Raw genomic sequence first — 24,364 nt, 5'->3', positions numbered from 1 at the left:
GGCAGAATAAGAGCAAGACCCCATTCTACTGAGCCTTATGGACTAAAGCAGAGATTGATCTCATTTTATAATCTCACCTAGAATAAAAGTCATATTTAATGTTTTTCTTTGGCCGTACATCATGTTTGGCTTGAAAAGAAGCTGAGCTGTGGGATTTGGACTGAAAAGGATTTGAATCTTTTCACTGAGCTTACTCCCAATATTGATATCTACTGAGGGGTATTTCCTTTGGTAAAGTTCAGGAATGTTGACAATCAATTAGACTCAGAAACATTCATTTCATGATAAGGAAAAAAATGTGTTTTTCTTATATTTAAAATTTTCTGTTTTGTTTTTTTTTTTAAGATTTTTTATTTATTTATTTTACAGAGAGAGAGATCACAAGCAGGCGGAGAGGCAGACAGAGAGAGAGGGAGAAGCAGGTTCCCCGCCAAGCAGAGAGCCCAGTCCCAAGACCCTGAAATCATGACCTGAGCCGAAGGCAGGGGCCAACCCACTGAGCCACCCAGGAGCCCCAAATCTTGTTTTAAATTGAAAAAAAAAAAAAAAAAAAGATGTCAAAACAAAGGATCATTATGACATTAAGTTTTCACAAAATTTCTAATTTTCTGGAAACGAAATTTGTCATGTAAATGGAGCTAAATCAGAAATTTGACTGTTAGAAGTCACTAACATTCAAAATCTTTACATTTTATTTTGAACCCTGGCTTGAACGAATAATTTTTTACAGGTTTTGTAATTCCAGTCAAACTGACATCGACACCTTGCTGTGTTTCTCTCTTGGTTTCTCTCTTTTACTGTTAATTGTGATAGTTATCAAATATATATTTTTTTCATGTAGAGTAAAATAAGATCTGTAAGATTAAATCAGGAAAGCTGATAGGGTTGCCTATCTTTTTTAAAAAGTCTGTCTTGGATATATTAACTCTATTTTATCCCCTCTGTTGGTTTTAGATCACCGAATTAGCAGGCTATACTGCTCGAGTGTACAATATGTTTTGGGTCTTCGATGAAGTGAAAAGAGGCATTTATAAGAGAGCTGTTGTCATGCAAGAGTCTGAAAGCCACAGCAAGAATGAAGCTAACATAGAAGTACCCCTCAGTGATACGCTGGAGATCAAAGGTACTGAATCAAATGTTTTAAATTTTCCTATACTTAAACATTTACTTTAGCAACAGAACCAAACATTTCTGGAAGATACCTTTTATCATTTACAAAGAACAAATACTTGCTTATTTAAACAGTTCTTCCTAAAATTAGTGTTGCAATTTGAGGAGTGGTGACTAACATTACCATAAGAAAATTATGCTACTTGTATTTAGGACAAATTTCTAGAATTATTTTTGGAAACTGCCCATATGGCAGAACAAATTGTTTGCTTTTAAAATTCAAACACAGAATTAGAGCTAGCATCTTATTGTTCTTCATCCTTCCATGTTTTTAAACTTAAGTTTGGTTATCACATTTTTTAAAATTGTACTCTTCTTTGCCTTAATTCCCTTTTTGCTGTGCTGTATCTTTTTTTTTTTTAAATAAGAAAAGTCTTTAGTGAAATAAGTAATTGTAAAGAATATGGCCTGGGTTCCATCAGATAGAGTTTATCTCATCTTGCTCTCATTATGACATTGACATTAGATTATTGTAAAATCATGTTTCTGAAAAAGATTTTCCAAATATATGCATCAGAATGTCCACATTTACATTAAAATTTGCTCTAGATGTAGATGCAACGTGCAATTGCTTTTATAACTTGAACTATTCCTTAACTTTTAGGAAGAGTTATTGATGTGGATCATGGAATTATTTGTGAAAATGTTCCCATAATTACACCAACGGGAGAAGTGGTGGCTTCCAGGCTAAACTTCAAAGTAAGATGATATTCAAGAATCTTCTGATTGTTGCCATCCCACTAATACAAAACAACTCAGAATTCATGTACCTTATGTTAAATACTTGGAGGAGCGTATGGAAAGGAGGGGAAATCAAGAAAGGTATGCACAGTGGCTCAATTACAGAAGCAGTTACTTCCTCAGAAAGCAAAGAGAAAGAGAAATTTGATTTCTACTGCTTTTTTGCCAGGTTGAAAATCAAAATTTCTCAGTGCACTGAGGGCCTGTACAAGGTAACTTCTGGGAACAAAAGAAAAATTCCTCAGAAATTAATATGTGGAAATAAATTTTAATTTTTTCCTTATAGGGATGACTCAAAATATATAAGCCTCTACTGTAATATATTTACAATATAGGGAAAGAGGTCCTTAGCAAGTTTACTTCTGTTATTGTATATTACCTAAATTCAATTTATATTTCCAATAATCACATCTTCCATTTGGAAAAAAAGAGAAGATTCATGGATTGACATTTAGTTTTTAATTTTGTTGAAAATAAGAGATATCTTTTTATTTATTGTTCTATGTCTTGATTGCAAAAACCAAGATGTAAAAATTGCTTAACAAACCTGAAGCCCTAAGTTAAAGCATGTACAAATTTAAACATACATTTTGGAATTCAAGTTACAAAATAATTTGCAGATAAGCATAAATGATTATAATGCAGGCATTTAAGCGTAGTTCAAAGACATGATTGGACTTGGTAACAGAATCATGAGCATGAGAATACATGTACAAATTATTTTAGTATGGACCTCAGTATAGGTTTAATTTAAAGGATGGGTTTGCAAATGAATACGAGTGCTGGAAGATGATAAATACTGAACATAGGGAAATTCTGCGTTAATAAATATGAGAAATTGTGGGTTTTTAAAAAGATTTTATTTACTTATTTGACAGAAAGAGAGAGATCACAAGTAGGCAGAGAGACAGGCAAAGAAAGAGAGGGAAGCAGGCGCCCTGCCAAGCAGAGAGCCCGATGCAGGGCTTGATTTCAGGACCCTGAGATCATGACCTGAGCCAAAGGCAGAGGCTTAACCCAATGAACCACCCAGTCCCCCGAGAAATTGTGTTTTAACTACAACTTGGTTAGACTTTATTTTTCCATTTATAGACCTACAGACTGATTTAATTATTTGGATCTGGTCATGAGTACCTATTAGGTATAATGATGTACCATAATCTTAAGTAGATTTGAAATAAAACATTTGAAGAGCCATGCATGGAATGTTTAATTACTTATTAATAGTTTGTAATTTATAATTTATGAATTTTTATATGGAATTTGTCAGGTTAGACTTTGTAATATCAATTCTCATTGCTCCATTTATTAAGCACATTAAGTCTTAAATTCTGCCACCTACTAATTGCATTATTGTGGACTTATCACACTCTTCCTGTGAAAAAGCTCAGGGCTCAGTGTATTTTTTTATAAAAAAGTAAATTTTAGAATACATAATCTAACAAAAATGTTATGAATTTTGAACTTCTACAAAGATACACGTTATTATAGTACACTTTATGATAACTGGTATTTTTCTGACACTTATTTAAAGTGTCAGGTCCCAAATGTAATGAAAGTTCTGTTTCCTCTGTATGCATTGACAAATAAGCAGGTTTCTAGTGGAAAATGTTCTCAACCTTTTGTAGATATTGTGGAATTTAAAAACTGTTTGGAGAAGAAAATTCAATGAATGTGGGAATTATTTTTGCCTCAGACTTGCTATTTACTAAACATGGGAAAATTTATGCCAGTAAAATAATTTGAATGTGGAAAAGGCTTCAATTAGGACTCAAAATGTGTTAAATATCTGAGAATTCCTGAGAATGATGCTTTTAAAATATTTTATGAATATGCCTTTTGCCATGGCATGTACCTTTAAAAAAATCATTTGCGAAGTATTGATGCTTCTACAAATTACATTTCCTTAACTAACTTCTCTCTAGTAAAAGAGCATAGCAAGTCACAAGATTAATTCTTTTGGGGCTTTTCCCAGGATTTTCAAACTTTATTCTATTAAAATAGCTTTTCGGTTTGGCTAAAATTAGGGAGAAAAAATACCTATAGTAAAATGTTAGACTCAAGCTTACTCCCATCTTACATCCTTGGGGTAGCTGTGTCCAGTGTCTGAAATATTCTTCTAGCTCTGGGTTTTCTCTTGTCACCCAGGTTCAGGAGAAATATAACCTCCTCAAAGAGGATTTTCTGACCACTCAATCAAAAGGAGCACTGCTCACTACCGCCACTGCCACTAACCCCACAATGCCACCATCTTTCCCAAATGCATCTTTCTTCTTTTGCTATTATAATAGCATTTATCACTACCTAATTTTTCATTCATGTCTTTTTTTCCATCTTTCCCATTGAAATGTAAACCATGAGAACTGAGAGTTTGCCTTGGGTAGCCCTATATCCCTTGTGCCTAGAAGAATGTCTGGCACATGGTAAATAATCAGTGTTTACAGAGGAAATGTCTAATTATTTAGATGGAATATATATATCAACAATTTTTGGTTTACATATACTTATTATAAATTCTGTCATAGAATTCTGTTCTCTTAACCCTATCCCAACCCTATTCTTTCCCTTCCTTTCCTCCCTCTTTCTACCACCTTCTTTCAACAAAAAGTTTTCAGCTTATGTTATATACAGTTTGCCGACATGGAGTGGACTCCTTATACTGGCATAATCCAAATAATACAATGTTTTTCATCTTTGAATTTTCAGTATGATATATTCTATATCATTAATACTTAAATATTTGTATCGATATTATACAAAGCTTTATCTACAAGCATACTGTAGAGTTCTGTCCCTCATACTTTTTTTTTTTTTTTAAGATTTTACTTATTTATTTAACAGAGAGAAACACAGCCAGAGAGGGAACACAAGCAGGGCAAGTGGGAGAGGGAGGAGCAGCCTTCCCACTGAGCAGGGAGCCCGATGGGGACTTGATCCCAGGACCCTGGGACCATGACATGAGCCGAAGGCAGATGCTTAACAACTGAGTCACCCAGGTGCCCCCTGTCCCTCATACTTTGATGCTGTATTCACTTTTTAATCACCATTACAAAATATCATTTGTTCTTAGAAATGTTATCATTGTTCTTAGAGCAAATTTTTAAATGCTGTTCCTTTTCCTTGTTCTTTCTAATACTCTTCAAATACCATACTAAGACAACTTCCTGAACCTATTGGGTGGAATGGGAACTCATGAAATTCAACTGTTTAAATTTAAATGACAAAAAAAAAGGAAAATTCTAAAGAGAACCATCCAGTTGATAATGGATAAATGACTTCTGACATATATATATATATATATATATACATACACACACACATATATATATATATATAGGTTTTAAATTCATTCCTAGACATAAGACAAAATTATAATCCTGTTGCTTTCCTCTGTCTTGGTTTGGTAAATGTATTTTCTCCATCTGTGAATAAAACAGAATTAGAATCATTTCATCTGACTGATTATGGGCCTTTGTGACTGTGTAACATTTCAGACTGCTGAAGTATAAAATTAAGCTACCCAGCTGGATCTTAGAATAGCTTTGTAGCTAATAACTCCAACTGACAAATACAACAGAGTTCTATTTGAATTCAATATAAATTTAACCAAATATTAAAATAAATAAAGTAAAATTAAATGTATTTTAATTAAAAATTGTATACTTTCTTATTTCCCATGTGGCTGTGTTTCAACATATGTGTGTAGTATCTGATGACAAGACCTCAATTAAAATTTTAGAAAGGCAGTGCTCATTCCAAGAAGATTCATTTCCTTTGGAGTTGGATTATTTTATGATGCTTTTAGTTTTAGTTTCAGTTTTAGCTTCAGAGCAAAACTGGAAATTCTCCATCCTGATTTTTTTTTTTTTATCCTTGCCCTCCCTGGGTTATCATGTGTTTGAAAGTTTTTAAAAAATGAATCACTTTTAAATGCTGCCAAATGAAATTATTTTTAAATATAGCAGTTTATCATTTTATTTCTTACTTCAGGTACAAGAAGGAATGCATCTTTTGATAACTGGTCCTAATGGTTGTGGGAAAAGTTCTCTCTTCAGAATTTTAAGTGGGCTCTGGCCTGTGTATGAAGGAGTCCTCTATAAGCCACCTCCCCAACATATGTTCTATATTCCACAAAGGTAGGTATATATTTTATATCACGAGAAAATTTCAGTTTGCTTTTGAATTATCTTGATTCCTTAAGCTCCTCAGTTTATAATCTTTAAACTTGTTTTCACTGAGAGAAACTATTAAGAAAATAAAATTCAGTTATTCAAAAAAGTTTCATTATTGCTTTGATTTTGGGAGTTTCCAGGATAAAACCACTTCTTTTTATTTTCACATCTATCTAGATATATGGAGCATTCAAAGACCATAGATGTTAGTCTCAAGGAAGAGCAGCCTAATCAAAGGAATGATTTGATTGCTTTAGATGTCAGATTATCTCTTCTCACAGACAAAGCTGTATTTGTATAGTATACCAGTCTTTTCATCAAACTGTATACATTCATATGTTCTAATATTGTTCATTTGTATCTGAAGAGCCTCCATAAAATAGTCTTTATTACAGTTATCTATATTATTAATTAATGATTTGAAACTACCTTAATTTAAAAAATTACAAATGAGCGCAAAGTAAGCATAGAGATATTTTAAAAGAATATTGTTTCTTTTGAAGTCTTTAGCCATCTTTCCTTGTAATAATTTAGGAACATCTAAATACAAAGTTATATTTGAGAATTTGGAATATTTATTGTGGGTGAGAGAAAATGAAATTTGAGGAAGAGGCACACTCATGCTCATCTTTTCCATCTGTCATCACCCTGGGCTAGGTGGACATCACAGAGCACTCCTGTATTGGATGGCTATTCTGTGGAACATAATAGAGCACTTAGACTGGAAGTACAGAAACAGAACAAATATAAAACTTACATCAAGTAAGGTACTATCACATGTCTCTCTTGCCCCTTTTCTCTTGTCAAAAAGTGTTTGTACCATCCTGCTCCCTGGTCTAATTTTTAGACCACATGTTATATTTAGGAACATGAGGGTTTGTGAGGTTCTTTGCTTTAAAGTAAAACTTATGTTAGTAGTAGGAAGCTACTTCAAGTATGGGAGAATGAATTGCACTGGCAATAAGAAAATGTTGGATGTGAGCAGTGTCATGAATTCTTATGTTTAACATAAAGTAGATAACATTTTATGACACCAGAATCATTGTCTCTTCCTCTGTATGCTTTTGGGAAACCTTTTGAATCTGACAATTAAATTATACAGACAATGCTTAAGTTTCAGACATTAATGTGTTAAGTAGACTGATTTTAAATTTTTAATTTAGGTTATAAGGTATAAAATCATGAGGAAAATATTCTGTCATAGAATTCTATTCTCTTAATCCAAATAAAATCATATATATAAATTTTATATTTTTAGCTATTTTAAATTTCCTAGATAATATGAAAGATACAATTCTTGAACATAGCTGTGACATGAGCAATACAAGATATTTCCAAGGAATAGAAAAGTACATAATCCTATAAAATTATCCTTCAGAAATTAAGGAGAAATAAAGTCTTTCCTAGACAAACAAAAGCTGAGGGAATCCATTGCCACTAGACCTGCCTTATAAGACATGCTGAAAGGAGTTCTTGGAATTGTAATGAAGGTAACTTGTAACATGAAAAAACATGAAAATAGACAGATACACCAGTAAAGGTAAATATATATAGTCAATTCAGAATATTCTAATATGACAGTGTATCAACCACTTAAATATAATTATAAAGGACAAAGTATAAAAATAACTATTTATAAGTAGTATAATTCCAATATAAAAAGAGATAAGTTGTGATGTTAAAAACTTAAAAGAAGGAGAGTGAAAGGGTAGAGAGTTTGTATGCAATTGAAGTTAGGTTGTTAACACAAGGCAAAAACCCATAGTAGATTCATAAATAAAGAGAAAGTTATCAGAGAGAGAACTACTATGGAAATCACCAATTCACAAAGGAAAGGCTATAAGAGAGGAAGAAAGGGGCCAGAGAACGCAAAAAAAAAAAAAAAAAAAAAGTCAGAAAACTGGCTTAGTTTTGCATTAGTAAGTTCTTGACTATTAACACTTACTCTAAATGTAAATGGATTAAATTCTCCAGTCAAAAGGCATAGAGTGGCTGGCAAGATAAAAAAACAAGACCCAACTCTATACTGCCTATAAGAGACTCACTTCAGCTTTAAGGACACACACAGACTGAAAGTGAAGGGATGGAAAAAGATAGTCCATGTAAATGGAAACCAAAAGAGAGCAGGGGTAGCTATGATTTTATCAGACAAAATAGACTTCAAGTGAAAAATGTTAACAAGAGACAAAGAAGGTCATTATATAATGATAATGGGGTCAATTTGTCAAGAAGATACAATAGCTATAATATATATGCACCCAACAAATGGAGCACCTAAATATACTAAGCAAATACTAACAAATCTGAAGAAAGTTATGCAACTATACATTATTACCTGGGGACTTTAGGGCCCTACTTTCAACCACAAATAGATCATCCAGACAGAAAATTAACAACAAATATTGAACTTGAACCATACTTTAGACCAAACAGACCTAACAGACATATATAGTCATTCTATCCAACAGCAGCAAAATAGATATTCTCAAGCATGCATGGAACATTCTCTAGGAATATCATATGACACAAAAGAAGTCTTAGCAAATTTAGGAAGATTGAAATCATACCAAGTACTTCTTTTCCCATTACAATGGTATGAAACTAGATATCAATAATAAGGGGAAAGCTGGAAATTTTACAAATATGTGAAAATTAAGTAATACTCCTGAGCAACCAATGGGTCAAAGAAGAAATCAAAAAAGAAATTTTAAAAATTTTGAAACAAATGAGAATGGAAGCCCAAATGTATGGGATGTTACAATGGCAGCTCTTTTTTTTTTTTTTTTAATAAAGATTTTATTTTATTTATTTGACAGAGAGAGAGAGAGTACAAGCAGAGGGAGCAGCAGACAGAGGGAAAGGGAGAAGCAGACTCCCTACTGAGCTGGAAGCCCAATGTGGGGCTCATGATCATAGGTCCAGAGATCAAGCCTGGGATCAGATTCCCTGGTCAGCGGAAAGTCTGCTTCTCCCTCTGCCCCTTCCATACCTCTTATGCTCTCTCTTTCTCTCTCTCTCAAATAAATTCTTTAGGGAAAAAAAAAGACAAGAGATAACAAGTGTTGGGAAGGATGTGAAGAAAAGGGGACCTTGTACACTATTGGTGGGAATGTAAGTTGGTTCAGCCACTATGGAAAACTATAAGGAAGCTCCTTAAAAAATTAAAGACCGAACTATCATCTGATCCAGCAATACCACTTCTGGTTATATATGTCTAAAGAAAATGAAAACAGGATCTTGAAGGGATTCCTGTATTCTCATACTCATTGCAGCATTTTTTACAATAGGCAAAATGTGGAAACAACCTCAGTGTCCAGTGACAGTCAAATGGAAAGAGATATGTGTATGTGTGTGTGTACACACACACACATATATTTGTACAATGGAAACTTCTTCAGCTAAGACAACATGTGAAAAGACTTTGAGGACATTATACTAAGTGAAAATAGTTATACTAAGTGAAATAAATATATAATACATTATACTAAGTGAAATAATTCTGACAAAGAACTACAAATATTGTATGATAGCACCTATATGTGAACTCTAAAAAAAACCAAGCTTAGAGAATCAAATGATGGTTACCAAGAGCTGGCAAGTAGAGGAAATGGGGAGATGCTGGTCAGATATACAAAATTCTAGTTAGAAGTTGAGTAAGTTCTGATAATCTAATGCACAGCATTGTGGTTACAGTTAGCAGTAAAATATACTTGGAGGTTGTTGAGAGAGTAAGTCTAAAATGTTCTCGCCACAATAAAGTCATGGTAATTATGTGAGGTGATAGAGTCATCAGGTAATACTTCAGTGATAATCATTTTGCTATATAATATATGAAATCAACTTGTATACCTTAAACTTACTTGTATACCTTGTATAAACAACTTGCATACCTTAAACTTACACAATGTTATATGCTAATTTTATCTCAATAAAGCTGAAAAAAAGAAAAGAAAAAATACCACTGAACTATGGACATAGAAATGGTAGAACAAATTTTATGTGTATTTTATCAAATTTTTAAAAAGTAAGGGAAAAAAACAAAGTACATAAATTCCAATATTTGCCCTCAGAAAGACCTGTGTTATTTTGCAACAAACATAAATCACTGGGAACTTTTTCTTCATTATTAAATTTACTGTTGCCTAAGCAAAAGGTCAACTGCAACTTAGGGAGAAATGAGAATGAAAACTATTTTTTAATGTTAAAGTATTTTAAAATAATTACTGTTAAAAGTAATTTTATTTTATGTAGCTTCTAGAAACATGAAGATTTATATTTATGTTTAAAATTTAATTAAACTTATCTTTCAAAAAAGCATAAAATATATTTAAATGTATATATAAACCAAGAGAGTCTAAATGTATATTTCTTATATTCTAAATGCTGTTTTCTTCAAGAAAGCTTGAAAATAATCTTATAAGTGTTTATGATTTCAAAGAAAGCTGCTACAACCTCCTTCAAAATATTTGTCAGTAGGCATTCTTAAACACTTCTTTAAATATTCTCATTAATGACTTATCTAATGGTTTATTGCATTAATTTATAGTAATATAGAATGGTTAAGTACTAGTTTGGTAGGAAAAAAAATTGTAAAGTGAATACAGAATTGAGTCTTATGTACCTACAGAATAAGTATATAATATAATAAGTATAAATTCATAAGTTATAAACAGACTTTATAATAATCTCCCTGCTTTCACTTTTTATAACTGAAAGACTTCTTGATAGAGGATGTTGTCTTCATGCAGTGATCAAATGTACATTAGTTGTTATCTTCATGGGGAAAAAAGGAGTAGATTTTGTTTAAATGGGTTCCCAGTAATGTCATTTGTATACAAAAGAAAAAAGAACCACTGAGGAAAAAAAAGTTGAAATTAAGCAAATTAGGACACTTATATTTTAAACCATGTCTTCAGAGAATGTAGCTATGGCTCATTTTGCAAGCTGGAAAACCTGAATTCCTAAGAAATTGTGAAATGTCCTCAGTATTATCCTACTTAATGTCTCCTAATACTTTAACAATGTTAATAATGAGAACCAGATAAGCAAAAATCTGGGCCTTAGTTCAAGGATACAAATAAAAAGTTGTGCTAGATAAACTAGTTTCAAAACAGTTTCCTGTTAGCCTGTTTCATTAATTGGGTATGATAACTATTAGAACATTTGATAAGTTTTAGCAAAGAAAAATTTCATCTCTAATGTAGATTTAACTGCTCTAAATCTATGGAATAATATATGGTAAAATGCTTAGTGTTGCTTAAGTGTGACTTTAAAAAAAATATTTGGGCAATTTGTTCAAGACCGAATTTCCTCAGCAATGTGACTGTACCGTACTCTTCAAACTGATGACTAAAACTTGTTGTTTCTTACTATTAGCTATCTTAACCCTCAGGAAAAGTTTTCCAGTTGGATACAGATCCTGAATATCTTTTGTCAATTCTTGATGTAGTTTTTCTTGTTTTCTCAACCACCTAAGAGTAGATTGTGATTTCCTGCTTTTGGATTCACTAATCCACTAATTTAGGATCCATTAGTCATGTAGTAACTCAGTAGAATGTCTCTATCTTCAACCATTAAAGCCTCAAAAGCTCGGTCCTTTATTTGTTTAGTTCACCTGCTAACAAAACATTATTTTAGGGGCGCCTGGGTGGCTCAGTGGGTTAAGCCGCTGCCTTCGGCTCAGGTCATGATCTCAGGGTCCTGGGATCGAGTCCCGCATGGGGCTCTCTGTTCAGCAGGGAGCCTGCTTCCTCCTCTCTCTACTTGTGATCTCTCTCTGTCAAATAAATAAATAAAAAATCTTAAAAAAAAAAAAACATTTTATGCTAACATTCACCACAATAGGCAATTGAAATATCCTGATGGGGGTTGAGGACAAAGAGTGAGGAGAGGAAAGGAGAAAGTGGGGAGGAACAAAGAAGGAAGGACTGGAGGGAAGGGAGGAAGAAAAGAAAGAGAAGAAATAGTTGTTTCTTGACAAAAGGTAGCGAAATCTTGTGTTCCTTTATATTACTGTGTTGTTGGTTGTTTTTTTTTTTTATATATATATATCATTCAGAGGATCATTTGTATACATATCTCTCCTCAGCAACAGTCTCCAGTTGGGCACCAACCCACTGTATAATTCTGTTTCCAGAGCTCTTGCTCTCACTACCCTTTCTTGGTACAAATATCTTGGGAATGAAAATTTAACCATGATCTTCTTACTACTCAGTCCCTATGCCTTAATACACCTTCAACAGATCTGAAATAGATTCAGACTTCCCATAATTTTGTATGAAAAGGTAACTTGTGCAAATTTCTGACCATCCTTGACTTTGGAATTTAAGAAGTAAAAGGTTAGGAAAGTGAGAGGATTGTATTATAAGGGTTGAATTAGATTTAACTAAACATTAAAAAAAAAAAAAAAAACAAGAGAAAAGGGATGAGATGGCTAGGATATGGTACTTCATATCTTGGGAACATTAATGTACTTTATTCTTTGTTAAGACTCGACTCTTTTTTTAAAATTTTAAGTATTTATTAAAGTCCTGCTATGGGGCACCTGGGTGGCTCAGTGAGTTAAGCCTCTGCCTATGGCTCAGGTCATGATCTCAGGGTCCTGGGATCGAGTCCCGTTATTGGGCTCTCTGCTCAGCAGGGAGCCTGCTTCCCTCTCTCTCTCTGCCTGCCTCTCTGCCTACTTGTGATCTCTCTCTGTGTCAAATAAATTTTTTTAAAAAACTTAAAAAAAAAAAAGTCCTGCTATTAGATGCTACGGAGGATAGACAATGAAGAAAACACAGTAACTTTCAATGTGGAACTTGTTAAATTTGATTAGGAAAAAAAATAAGCAATCAACTTCAATACAAGTTAGAATAAGTGGCTCAAGAAAGGCAGGAATTGCTGTAGATGTTCAAAATGAGAAAAATCACAATATAACACTGTGTCTTTTGATTTAGGTTTTGAAAGTTAGTGAGGATTTTAATAGCTGTCATGATTTGGATGTTTCTCCAGTGACTAAATAGATCAGAAATGCCTCAGATTCAAGTAGGCATGCAATTTTTGTTCTTGCTTTTGGATGCTGCTTCTAAGCAAGGTTTTCCTATTCACCCTCTCTCTAATACACCAATTTCAGAAAAGCAAATATTTATTAATTCAACTCCATGAATATTCTGTCATTGGTACATACTGGAAATAATAGTGCCCATTAGCTAGGTCCTTAAACATTGCTAAAGCTTTTCATGTTGAAGTTCTCTGAATTACTTTTTAAAGTTTTTAAAACTTTTAAAAGGTTTTGTAACTTTAAAAAAAAGAAAAAACTTTTTAAAGTTCTCTGTTGCTTTGTGGATCTGCTATTTGTCCAGTTTCCACCCAAAGAACTTATCTCCTCTCTATAAATAAATGACACATTTTTCTTATATTCAAATATATATTATTATATTTATATCATATAGAGATAGCTTAATATGTTAAATTTTAGTCTATTAATGCTCCTCAAGAAACATACCAAAAGATGACAATAACTTCTCTTACACTCATTGATTCTCATTCTTTTTTGCCAGAAGATATTCTGAAATCATAAATAACATTTCATTTATCAACTCAGTATTTGCTTGCCACTTCATTCACAGTATAGTATGTTCAAGTACCATGCAGTTTAATCTTCTAGGCTAAATGTGTAATAAAGTAGTTATGAACTACATTTTTAAATTAAATGAAACATGAAAATCCTAAATTTGATTGCATGCAGGAATGATAGCACAACTAATTAGACTATAAAGAAAATTAAATATAGATAAGGCTACTTCTGTCTTTTAATGTAGCAAGAGTATATATTGATCATGCTCTGAATAAACCATGTTAAATAGAATGTTTTAAATAATTAAACTGGAGTTCAAAGAGACCAGAGACTTTAATACTTTGAGTTACATAGCATTTCAGAGCCAGGGTTAGAATTCATCAAATCTCTGGTTCTAAACCCTCTACATTCACTGCTTCTTATTTTCAGATTAATAAAATAATCGTATTAAAAACATCTACCTGTGATTGAAAAGAAAAAAACAAACCACTGTTTGACCTTAAATGTTTTCTCAGACAATCATAGTAATTAAAGCCTCTCCAGCATTGTCCCAAATTTATGGGGGATAACAAACTATGGTTCTTGTATAGTTTGCATTCACTTTCCAAAAATTTCTGTATTTGTCTATTGCTTTTCTTAGTCAGAAGAGCTTATGACATGAAACCTCAGCTTTAGCGGTGCCAGCATTTAATCCATGCTCCCTTTGTTGGCATTTCTATTCATGCATGTAATGATACAGCTTGTGCATTTTTTTAACTGAAGTATAGTTGATCAGCCTATGTATTTTTAACATAAAGTGAATTAATATTGATTTTTATGTTGGGAATCATATGACCTCTTAAAATAATTGATGGATCCTGGAGCATCTTTAGCAAGAGCTAAACATCTCTGGTCTTATTACTTTGTTTTTGTTTTGTTTTGATATTTTACAAGGTGACAAGTGATTGCTGTGCATTACTCAACTATTCTACACATATGTTTCTAATTTTTCTGTATGAAAACTCATAAAGTTGGTGTTAGTGTCCCTATCTTTAGATGAGAAAACTTAGGTTGAAGTCATCCAGCTGAGTGGAGCTAACATATGAACTTAGGCAAATCTGACTCTGAAGTTATTTTGTCTTGATGGTTGTTGGCAGCAGGGCACATTTCTCTGAAAAATTACTACTCCCTTGCAAATACTCCCTTGCTAAGGTTGTTTGCTCGGTACGCTAAATCTGTACTAATATCAAGCTATTGTTTGGAAGCAGAGGTCATTTATAATGCTGGGGGGTGAGGAAAATCCGAGACAATTTTAACATAACAGGAACTGGTGGGCCTGGGTGACTCAGTCACTTAAACGTCTGCCTTTGGCTCAGGTCATTATCCCAAGGTCCTGAGATTGAGCTCTAAACTGGGGCTTCTACTTCTTCCTCTCTCTCTGCCTCTCTTCCCCTGATTGTACTCTCTCTCTCTCTTCCTGTCTCTCTCAAATAAATAAAACCTTTAAAAAGAAATAAAATTTAGCATAGGTACTGGCTATCGTTCATTTATGCTAACGTGAAGAGAGATATTCTTGTTTAACATTGAAATTCATTTAAACTAAGTTCAAATTACTTTCAAATTAGAATATGTTCACTAGTCCTTCTAATCTTCCAAAACCCACCTATCTATAAAATTTTATATAATCTGTAAAAGTATTTCCTTAATTTAATATCAGGCTTCTGGTGTACCTGGGTGGCTCAGTCAGTTAAGTGTCTGCCTTTAGCTCAGATCATGATCCCAGGGTCCTGGAGTTGAGCCCCGTGTTGGACTCCCTGCTCAGAGGGGAGTCTGGTTCTTCCTCTGCCTCTCCCCTTCAGCCCGTCCTCTCTCTTTTGCTTACTCTCTCTCAAATAAATAAGTAAAATCTTTAAGGAAAATTAAAAAATAAAATCAGACTTCCTGCAGAGATATAAATTTTAGTTTTCATAATGCATTATGACATTAAAAAATCATCAGTTAACCTCTATGTTGTCAAAAGAAGAGACTGTCTCACAACAGAATAAAGACTTTTGGTTCAAGAAGTACATTAGAATGAAATAAACACATAACACCAATAACACCAACATTGACACAACTGCATTGCAGAATGTATTGTGTCAAATGAGTTTTGTAGATACTTAAAAGTTTGAACATCCTTTTGAATTGTTTCTATATAAATACTTTCCAAATCCAGGATTTCCTATTTGGAGGGGTAGAACTGTTATTGAAGAGTGTTGTTTAACCCATACATATAAAACCAAATAATGACTATTAAAGAACCAGGAGTGCATGAGATCAGGACCGAGGTTAGAACACCCTAGTTTGCCTCCTTGAGAGGCAACTTGAAAGGGTGCTCTCATAATCAACCAAGTATTGTTAGTGAGATCCTTGATTTGCTCTTCCTTTCTTTCTTTTCTTTTCTTTCTCTTCTCTTCTCTTTTTTTTTTTTTTTTTCCCCCTTAGTCTCAGATCTCAAATTAGAAAATGATGATGTGGCCTGGAAAACAACCTAAGTAAGAATATGGAGGAATGCTAGTTTAAATATCTTGATTACTGTTTTACTCTTGGTCTCTAGTTTTTGGGTTTTTGATTCTTAATGGAACTCTAGGTACAAATATGTAGAGTACACCAATATGGAGAGCCTCTGAAGGACAAAGAGTGTGTTTATTTAAGTAAGATGCAGGCTTCCCTGGGGCCATTGCCTGAGTGGAATGTTGGTCTGAAAGGGCCGCTGGAATAAAGAATGTGATATGGCTTAATTCAGGCCTACTCATGGAGCCCCATACACAGTCAGTTACACATACACTAGTCTTGCTGCCCCCAAATTAGACAAATCTTAGGGAGTGTGATTTGTTACTAGAACAGACTTTGCCTATGTTGACTCACTGTTGCACAAATTTTCATAGAATATAAGCTAGAAAGGGCATCTGAATATCTGTACCACACTGGTAGTATACTACTACATCTATAGAATCTCTAGAATGTTATATTACAACAATGCAATGAACAGACAATGAATGATTGAACAAGTGAATGAATGAACATCTCCACAGATTTGGTTTCTACTGCCAAATCAGTCTGGCCCCATATACTAATTAGGAAGCAAACTTTTGTTTCTTGTACTAGATATGTTATCTAATCCTCTTTATGATGGGGATAAATATTTGTCATTTAACATGTCCTTTGTTTGTTTGTTTAAGATTTTTATTTATTTTATTTACAGGCAGAGAGGCAGGCAGAGAGAGAGAGAGGTGGAAGCAGGCTCCCCGCTGAGCAGAGAGCCCGATGTGGGGCTCAATTCCAGGACCCTGGGATCATGACCTGAGCCCAAGGCAGAGGCTTTAACCCACTGAGCCACCCAGGCGCCCCTAACATGTCCTTTGTAAAAGAAATTATTTTAGCCATGAGGAAGGCTAAGTAATATGCTGTAACTAAATTACTTCTATTCCTTTGCTTTCTGTAATATGCTGTAACTAAATTACTTCTATTCCTTATGCAGCAAGTGAGCTGCATAAGTATCTTCAAGGAATTGGCTGACAGAATTATAAATTATACATTTTGGTATCTCCTGTGTAGTAAAGGGCACATTCATTAAAAACAAACAAACAAACAAACAAACAAAAACGCTCTCTTAAAGAAATCTATCAATGTAAATAATTTCCTTTAGTTTCCTGTTACTTGGAAAAAAATGTTTAGGATGCATTTTTTTTCATATTTAAGTCTTCTATTTATATATAAAAATAACTTCTATTCTTTTATAAAAATAGCAATGGTGAAAAGTCTTCCTTTGCATCTGAAGTTTCCTTATTTAATGATCAGTTATTAAGTTGAATCATATGGAATTAGAATTTTCATAGATCAAAAAGTCAAGTAACAGAAATTTCATATAGTAATCTAATGATAAATAATACTTTTAACAAAAGTTGAGTTTTAAGAGGTTTGCATTTTTTTTTAAAGATTTTATTTATTTGACAGAGAGAGATCACAAGTAGGCAGAGAGGCAGGCAGAGAGAGAGAGAGAGAGAGAGGAGGAAGCAGGCTCCCTGCAGAGCAGAGAGCCTGATGCGGGACTCGATCCCAGGACCTTGAGATCATGAACTGAGCCGAAGGCAGCGGCTTAACCCACTGAGCCACCCAGGCGCCCCAGAGGTTTGCATTTTTATCAGGTTAATGATACTTTGATTTTTCCACTAACATTATTCTTATTACTTGAAAATAAATATAGTCCCTGCTCTTCAGAGGCTCTACACATCTCCGTTTTGGCACCTAGAAATAAGACCCTAAAAATAAGATTGCAGTAATAGTAATATCTCTTTTTAGTTGAGTACTTCTTATTTGCCACATATTTTTTTAAGAATATTAGGAATGACTAATGCATTGAAAACTCAGATTTAATTCTTATTATTCATGAAAGGATCTGATGACATGATTGGTCCCATTGTGTACATTTATTTGAATTATTAATAGCTAGATTTTGTGGCTTTCTGATTGTCAATTTCTTATCACTATGGTAACACAGCAGTACTTAGCTGTACCTTAAACTTAACACATCTCATGCTTAAAAATAGTTAGTATTGCTGTGAAATTTTTGTCAACATTGTTGACAATTAAATTCCAGATGACAATGAAGCATTTAGCATTTTGGATGATCATTCCAAAGACAACAAGCACAAAAGATAGCCAACATTTCTCAATACTTTATCTTTTTTTTCTACTTTTATCTCTATTAAAGAGAAAAATACAGAACAATATACAAATATATGAATATAAACTCTAATAGTTGCTAACATATTTTACTAAAACGATCATAAATTGTCAGATTTTTTTCTATTTTTTTATTTTTTAAAAAAGATTTTATTTATTTATTTGACAGACAGAGATCACAAGTAGGCAGAGAGGCAGGGGGGGGAAGCAGGCTTCATGCTGAGCAGAGAGCCCAATGCGGGGGCTCAATCCCAGAACCCTGGGATCATGACAGTGGCTTTAACCCACTGAGCCACCCAGGCACCCCAAATTGTCAGATTTTTAAACGTTAACACAGAAAAGTAGGGAGTAGAATACAAATTATAGAAGTTCCCTGCGACATTCATATATAAAATAAAAAGCCATAATCATTGGGAATGGATATAATCTGAAATAACTTTCATTTTACTTATAATTAACAGGTTTTTTAAAAAAATATTTTATTTATTTATTTGATAGAGAGAGACAGAGAGATCATAAGTAGGCAGAGAGGCAGGCAGAGAGAGAGGAGAAAGCAGGCTCCCAGCTGAGCAGAGAGCCCTGTGCAGGGCTTGATCCCAGGTCCCAGAGATGATGACCTGAGCCAAAGGCCGAGATTTAACCCACTGAGCTACCCAGGCGCCCCTATAATTAACAGTTTTAAATGTAGGTACATTTGAAGTAATCTCAGATTATAAAGAAAAATAATTATGGTAATTGTTCAAATAAAAATAATTATTTAAATTGTAATGGATACCTAGGAGTTTATTCGGGTATCTTTTCTACAACAAACTGAGGTGATTCTGGGTTTTGCTTAGAGAAGTAAATTAAAATTAGTTAGTGTTTATTTTCTGATAGCTGCTAATTATAAGCAATCTGTTTCTTTTGTTGCTTGTAGGAGGTATGTTGCGTTATTCCCTCTCTGATGGGCCAGAGCAAGTAAGCTAATGATATTCTGACATGGTAACTGATCTACCTAAAATATTTAGAAGATAATCTGAATAGTTCTATATATTTAGAAAGGAACGCTTAGTAAAGGGTTCTTTAAGTGCTTATCCATTATGTATAACTTTAGTAAGACTAGAGGAACTTGAGCTCGCTTAAAATGTAAAATTCTAGGCCTTTGAGCTGAAAAGGATCACAGGCAAACTAATTATATAAATATTGGATATAGGGTCCTCTGTTTCCTGTGCTTTCAAGTAGATTCAGCATCATCCCAATTTTTTTGACATAGCTTTTCAAAAGAATTTGTGGTAACCACAATTTTATAATATTTTAAAATGATTAAATTAATAAAATCTATCAAAGTGTCCTTGGTTGGGGGTGCCTGGGTGACTCAGTTGGTTAAGTGACTGATTCTTGTATTCAGGTCAGGTCATAATCTCAGGGTTGTGAGGAGCCCCACACTGGGCGTGGTGCTGAGTGTGGAGCCTGCTTAAAATTCTCTCTTTACCCCTCTCCCACTGCCCCTCCCCCTCTTAAATAAAGTACCCTTGTTGCTATATACCACATTAAACCCATATAGAATGTGTTATTTTTATCATTTTACATGATGGTAAGACAATTGAGAGAAAATGGGACTCTAATAAAGCAGCATTTGTTGAGTCCTTATAAATTTATAATTTTATAAATATTTCTTGTATAATTTCATTTGTAGTCCCTTCACATAAATTTTCAAAGTAGCAATTTTCATATTCTATTCTATCATTTTGAGTAATGATAGCTCAATAATAAGTTATGTGGATACATATGCAGTTCTTCATTTTTGCATCATAAAATGTTTAGGGTTTGGCATTTTATTTAAATTTCATGCTGATTGAATTTTAAAAACTTGATAGCTAAGCGCCATGTTTTTTTGTTTTGTTTAGACTCTTATTTCAAGAGTGCATATTCAAAATGTCATGAGACCTATAAACTCAGTAAAAACTTTAGCATTGCAAAAATGTAACTATATTTTTTATATTGCTTCTCCCTCTCTCTTCGCCTCTGCTCTCCCTGCTTGTAATCTCTCTCTGTCAAATAAATAGATAAAATCTTAAAAAAAAAAAAAAAGAATATCTTTTTTAAAAGGAGCCCCTAAGAAATAAGTTTCCTTATCTATTCATCAGAGAATTGACAGATTTCAAAAATCATAAAGAAATAATAAATAACATAAATTAGCCTTTTATTTTTTAATTTTATTTTATTTTTTAAAGATTTTATTTATTTATTTGACAGAGATCATAAGTAGGCAGAGGCAGGCAGGAGGGAAGGGAAAGCAGGCTCCCTGCTGAACTGAGAGCCCTATATGGGGCTTGATCCCAGGATGCTGGGATCATGACCTGAGCCGAAGGCAGAGGCTTTAACCCACTGAGCCACCCAGCCACCTCCTAAATTAGCCTTTTAAAGAAGTTTTGAAGTTTTGCTCTTCCAAGTTCTTACAAAGAAAGCCTATGGCAGTCTTATGTGCACTGATCTTTCAGACCCTATAAATTACTCCAGTGAACTAAATGGTGCTAGAGTTACTGAAAAAAGTACTTCTAGGTAAACCTAAGATGCTTTCTTTAGTGTTTAACAGAATATAATCACTAAAATTTACATAATTAGGTACTTATTATTTATTAATCTTGTGAAATAATAAAAATTTACTATGTGGTATAAAACCACACATCTCTTAGCTGGTTAAATAGAAATTCTTTTGCATCTGTTCTTTTTTAAGATGTTGCCTTTTCTGGGCACCTGGATGGCTCAGTGGGTTAAGCTTCTGCCTTCGGCTCTGGTAATGATCTCAGGCTCCTGGGATGGGACCCCACAGCAGGCTCTCTGCTTAGCAGGGAGCCTGCTTCCCCCCCTCTCTCTGCCTGCCTCTCTGCCTACTTGTGATCTCTCTCTCTTTCTGTCAAATAAGTGAATAAAATCCTAAAAAAAAAAAAAAAAGATGTTGCCTTTTCACATAAGTAGCAATCTTAAGCCTAAGTAGAAATGAACTTTTGTTTCTTTAAAAATTTATTGGGTGCCTACTGTGTACCTATACTTACTAAGTGCTCTGACTACAGTGGTTCATTTATGCTTTATAGAAACCCACTGCTTTGTTTAGTTTTCATAACAAATGGAATAAAGTAAGTTACTTTCCAAATGAGGTAGCTCTAGTTCAAAATTTGGGTCACATGGCTAGTAAATAGTGAAACTGGAATTCCAGCCCAGAACCATCTCTCCAAAGTGTATTATCACAACCACAACTCTTTACTATCTTCCTTGCAATATATATATAAAATATGATTTCATCAAATATTGCTAGTTAATCAAGTCTTATGGTAGAATCCTGTAGAAACATTTCTGAAATGAATGTTCAGATGTAGTCTCCATTTTATATTGTATCATGTCTGTTTGGAAGATCGAATTATATCTGGAATTTATACTAAGGTGTAGGATATATCTGTGCTTCTAATTTACATTAAATTGGAGCTGGTGTCACTTTGGAAGTTAGCAGAAGTACTGCCCACTATGGTTTCCTCATATTTCTTCTTTAAGTAGTCTCAGAGTACCAGTTGAAAAACTCCTCATTGGCTCTGATAACCAACTTCTTTATGCTACTATTATTATTACCAGATAAAAATCTAAGATATTGTCACATTATATGAATGTTTAATATAATATAAACAAAATAACTGTGTGTCCTAATTCTATTTTCTTTAATATGGTTAGCCTAAAGGGGGACAGGTAAAGAAAAAGGCAGGAGAGGAAGATATAGGGATATGGCAGAAGAAATGTGACCAGAAATGATATAGTCATTTCAGAAAACAGTTGGGCAGTTCCTCAAAAAGTAAACAGAGTTATATGGTCCAGCAATTCCCCTGTTAGGTGTATGCCCACTGTTTATAACAGCCAAATAGTGAAAACCACTGGAATATCCAGCAACAGATGAATAGATTAACAAAATGCGGCATATTCATACAGTAGAATATTATTCAGCCATAAAAAGCAATGAAATACAGTTACATGCTACAACGTTAATGAACGTGAAAGCATTATGCTAACACAAAGAAGGCTGTCACAAAAGACCACGTATTATATGATTTTGTGTATACAAAATGTCCAGAATAGGCAAATCCGTGGAGACAGAATGTAGATTAGTGGTTGCCAGGGATTGGGAGAATGGAAGAATAGACTGTCGGCTATTAGATATAGAGTTTCTTTTCAGTGTGAAGAAAATGTTCTGGAATCAGATCATGGTGATGGTTACATGAGCCTGTGAATATACTAAACATTACTGAATTGTGCACTTTAAAAGGGTGAATTTTATGATATGGGAATTATATCTCAATTTTTAAAATAGATTCATTTGGGTGCCTGGGTGGCTCAGTTGGTTAAGCAACTGCCTTCAGCTCAGGTCATGATCCTGGAGTACCGGGATCGAGTCCCACATCAGGCTCCCAGCTCTGCGGAGTCTGCTTCTCCCTCTGAACTTCTCCCTCTCATGCCCACTCTCTCTCTCTCAAATAAATGAAGTCTTTAAAAAAATAAAAATAAAAAATAAAATAGATTCATTTATTTGATAGAGAGAGAGAGAGAGCGCACCTGAGCAGAGGAGGGACAGAGGAAGAGAGAGAATCTCAAGCAGCTCCCCGCTGAGCATGGAGCCTGACTTGGAGCTTGATCCTATTACCCTGAGAACATGATCCCAGCTGAAATGAAGAGTTGGATATTTAGCCTCTGAGCCACCCAGGCACTCCTATATCTTAATTTTTAAAATATGACCAGGGATTCCCATGTTTGTAAAGATCCCATTGAAAATCTTTATATGAGTGTATATATGCATCATTAAAATATAAGTATTTTTATTTTCAAATGTTAGTTAAGCCTGTAGTAAAATAATCTTATGTTATCTGTCCTTCAACTGAATCATTTTCATATTATGGAAAAATAGGTAGACAATTGACCACAAAAAAACATTTATATTTAAAACCTTCAACTTACTCTCCTTTCTCCCACCCCCGCCTTCTAAAGTAAATTTCAGCAATCATAAATCTTCATCCCTAACTACACTAGGATGTATTTCCAAAGAGCAAAGATATTTTCTAGCATAACCATAATATAATAGTTAAATTCATGAAAATTAACACTGCTTTAATATTTTTACCTAAACATAATTTTGGTGGTTCACAAACTGGCCCCTGTACACGGAGAGTGAAAGAAGATGGAAGAGACTACTCCAGATTGATAGGTGGCAGATTTGAGAAGCAGAGGCATTAACATAAGTCTTGTCATGGTTGGCTACAAGGTAAATGGATCTCTGCACTTGCCCACCAGAATCTTAAATTTGTAGAGAGGCCTTAACTGGGTTCAGTCACATCTAGCGTCCAGATGGTCCCAACAACACAATGTTCTCTCAAGGCTGCTTCCTTGGAAACAGTTTCCAGCAATGGGAATGGCGGTCAGAGTATACACTCCAAGCACATGTGAGGGGGTGAGGAGCCTCCAGTTGTCCCAGTCTAGCTCATGGTCAAATGGCAGTCATGTCCTGTCAGTGACCCCCAACAATTCTCCATATTTTTTTATAAATGTATTTTTTAAGATTTATTTATTTTAGAAAGAGGAAGAAAGAGTGTATGCGGAGAAGTGGGAGAGGGGGAGGAGGGACAGTATCCTGAAGCAGACTACCCACTGAACACAGAGCCCCACTTGGGACTTGATCCCACGACCCATGAGATCATGACCTGAGTCACAACCAAGTATCGGACGCTCAACCCACTAGCCACCCAAGTGCCCCATCAACTTTCTATATCTAAATATTGCCAATTATCATAATACTATCCTTTATAATAATTTCTTTCTCTCAATTCATTTGCATTTTAGTTGTCATGTTGCTCTCGTTTCTTTTAGTATTACCTCCTCAGCTTCTCTTATTTTTATTTTCTCTTCTCTTATTTTATTTTTATTTTTATGACATTGATATACATAGAGTGCAGAACTGTTGTTATTTTAAGAAAGTTCTTTAAGTTAGATTTGTCTGGCAGTT

At 34.0% G+C, this 24,364-nt stretch overlaps 1 protein-coding gene across 2 annotated transcripts in view; it reads left to right on the top strand.

The window, feature by feature from the left end:
• ABCD2 (ATP binding cassette subfamily D member 2) overlaps window positions 1-24,364 on the top strand; it is a 62,893-nt gene that overhangs the window by 15,064 nt on the left and 23,465 nt on the right. For both annotated transcript variants that reach the window (XM_059402896.1, XM_059402894.1), the window contains exons 4-6: window positions 955-1,123; window positions 1,775-1,869; window positions 5,902-6,047. In XM_059402896.1, the coding sequence (XP_059258879.1) occupies window positions 955-1,123; window positions 1,775-1,869; window positions 5,902-6,047 (410 nt within the window). The remainder of the gene's footprint in view (window positions 1-954; window positions 1,124-1,774; window positions 1,870-5,901; window positions 6,048-24,364) is intronic.

The sequence above is a fragment of the Mustela nigripes genome, chromosome 6 (genome assembly GCF_022355385.1).
Source record: "Mustela nigripes isolate SB6536 chromosome 6, MUSNIG.SB6536, whole genome shotgun sequence".
Lineage (NCBI taxonomy): Eukaryota > Metazoa > Chordata > Mammalia > Carnivora > Mustelidae > Mustela > Mustela nigripes.
Note: the sequence above shows the minus strand (reverse complement) of the source record. Positions and strands in the feature narration are given on the sequence as shown.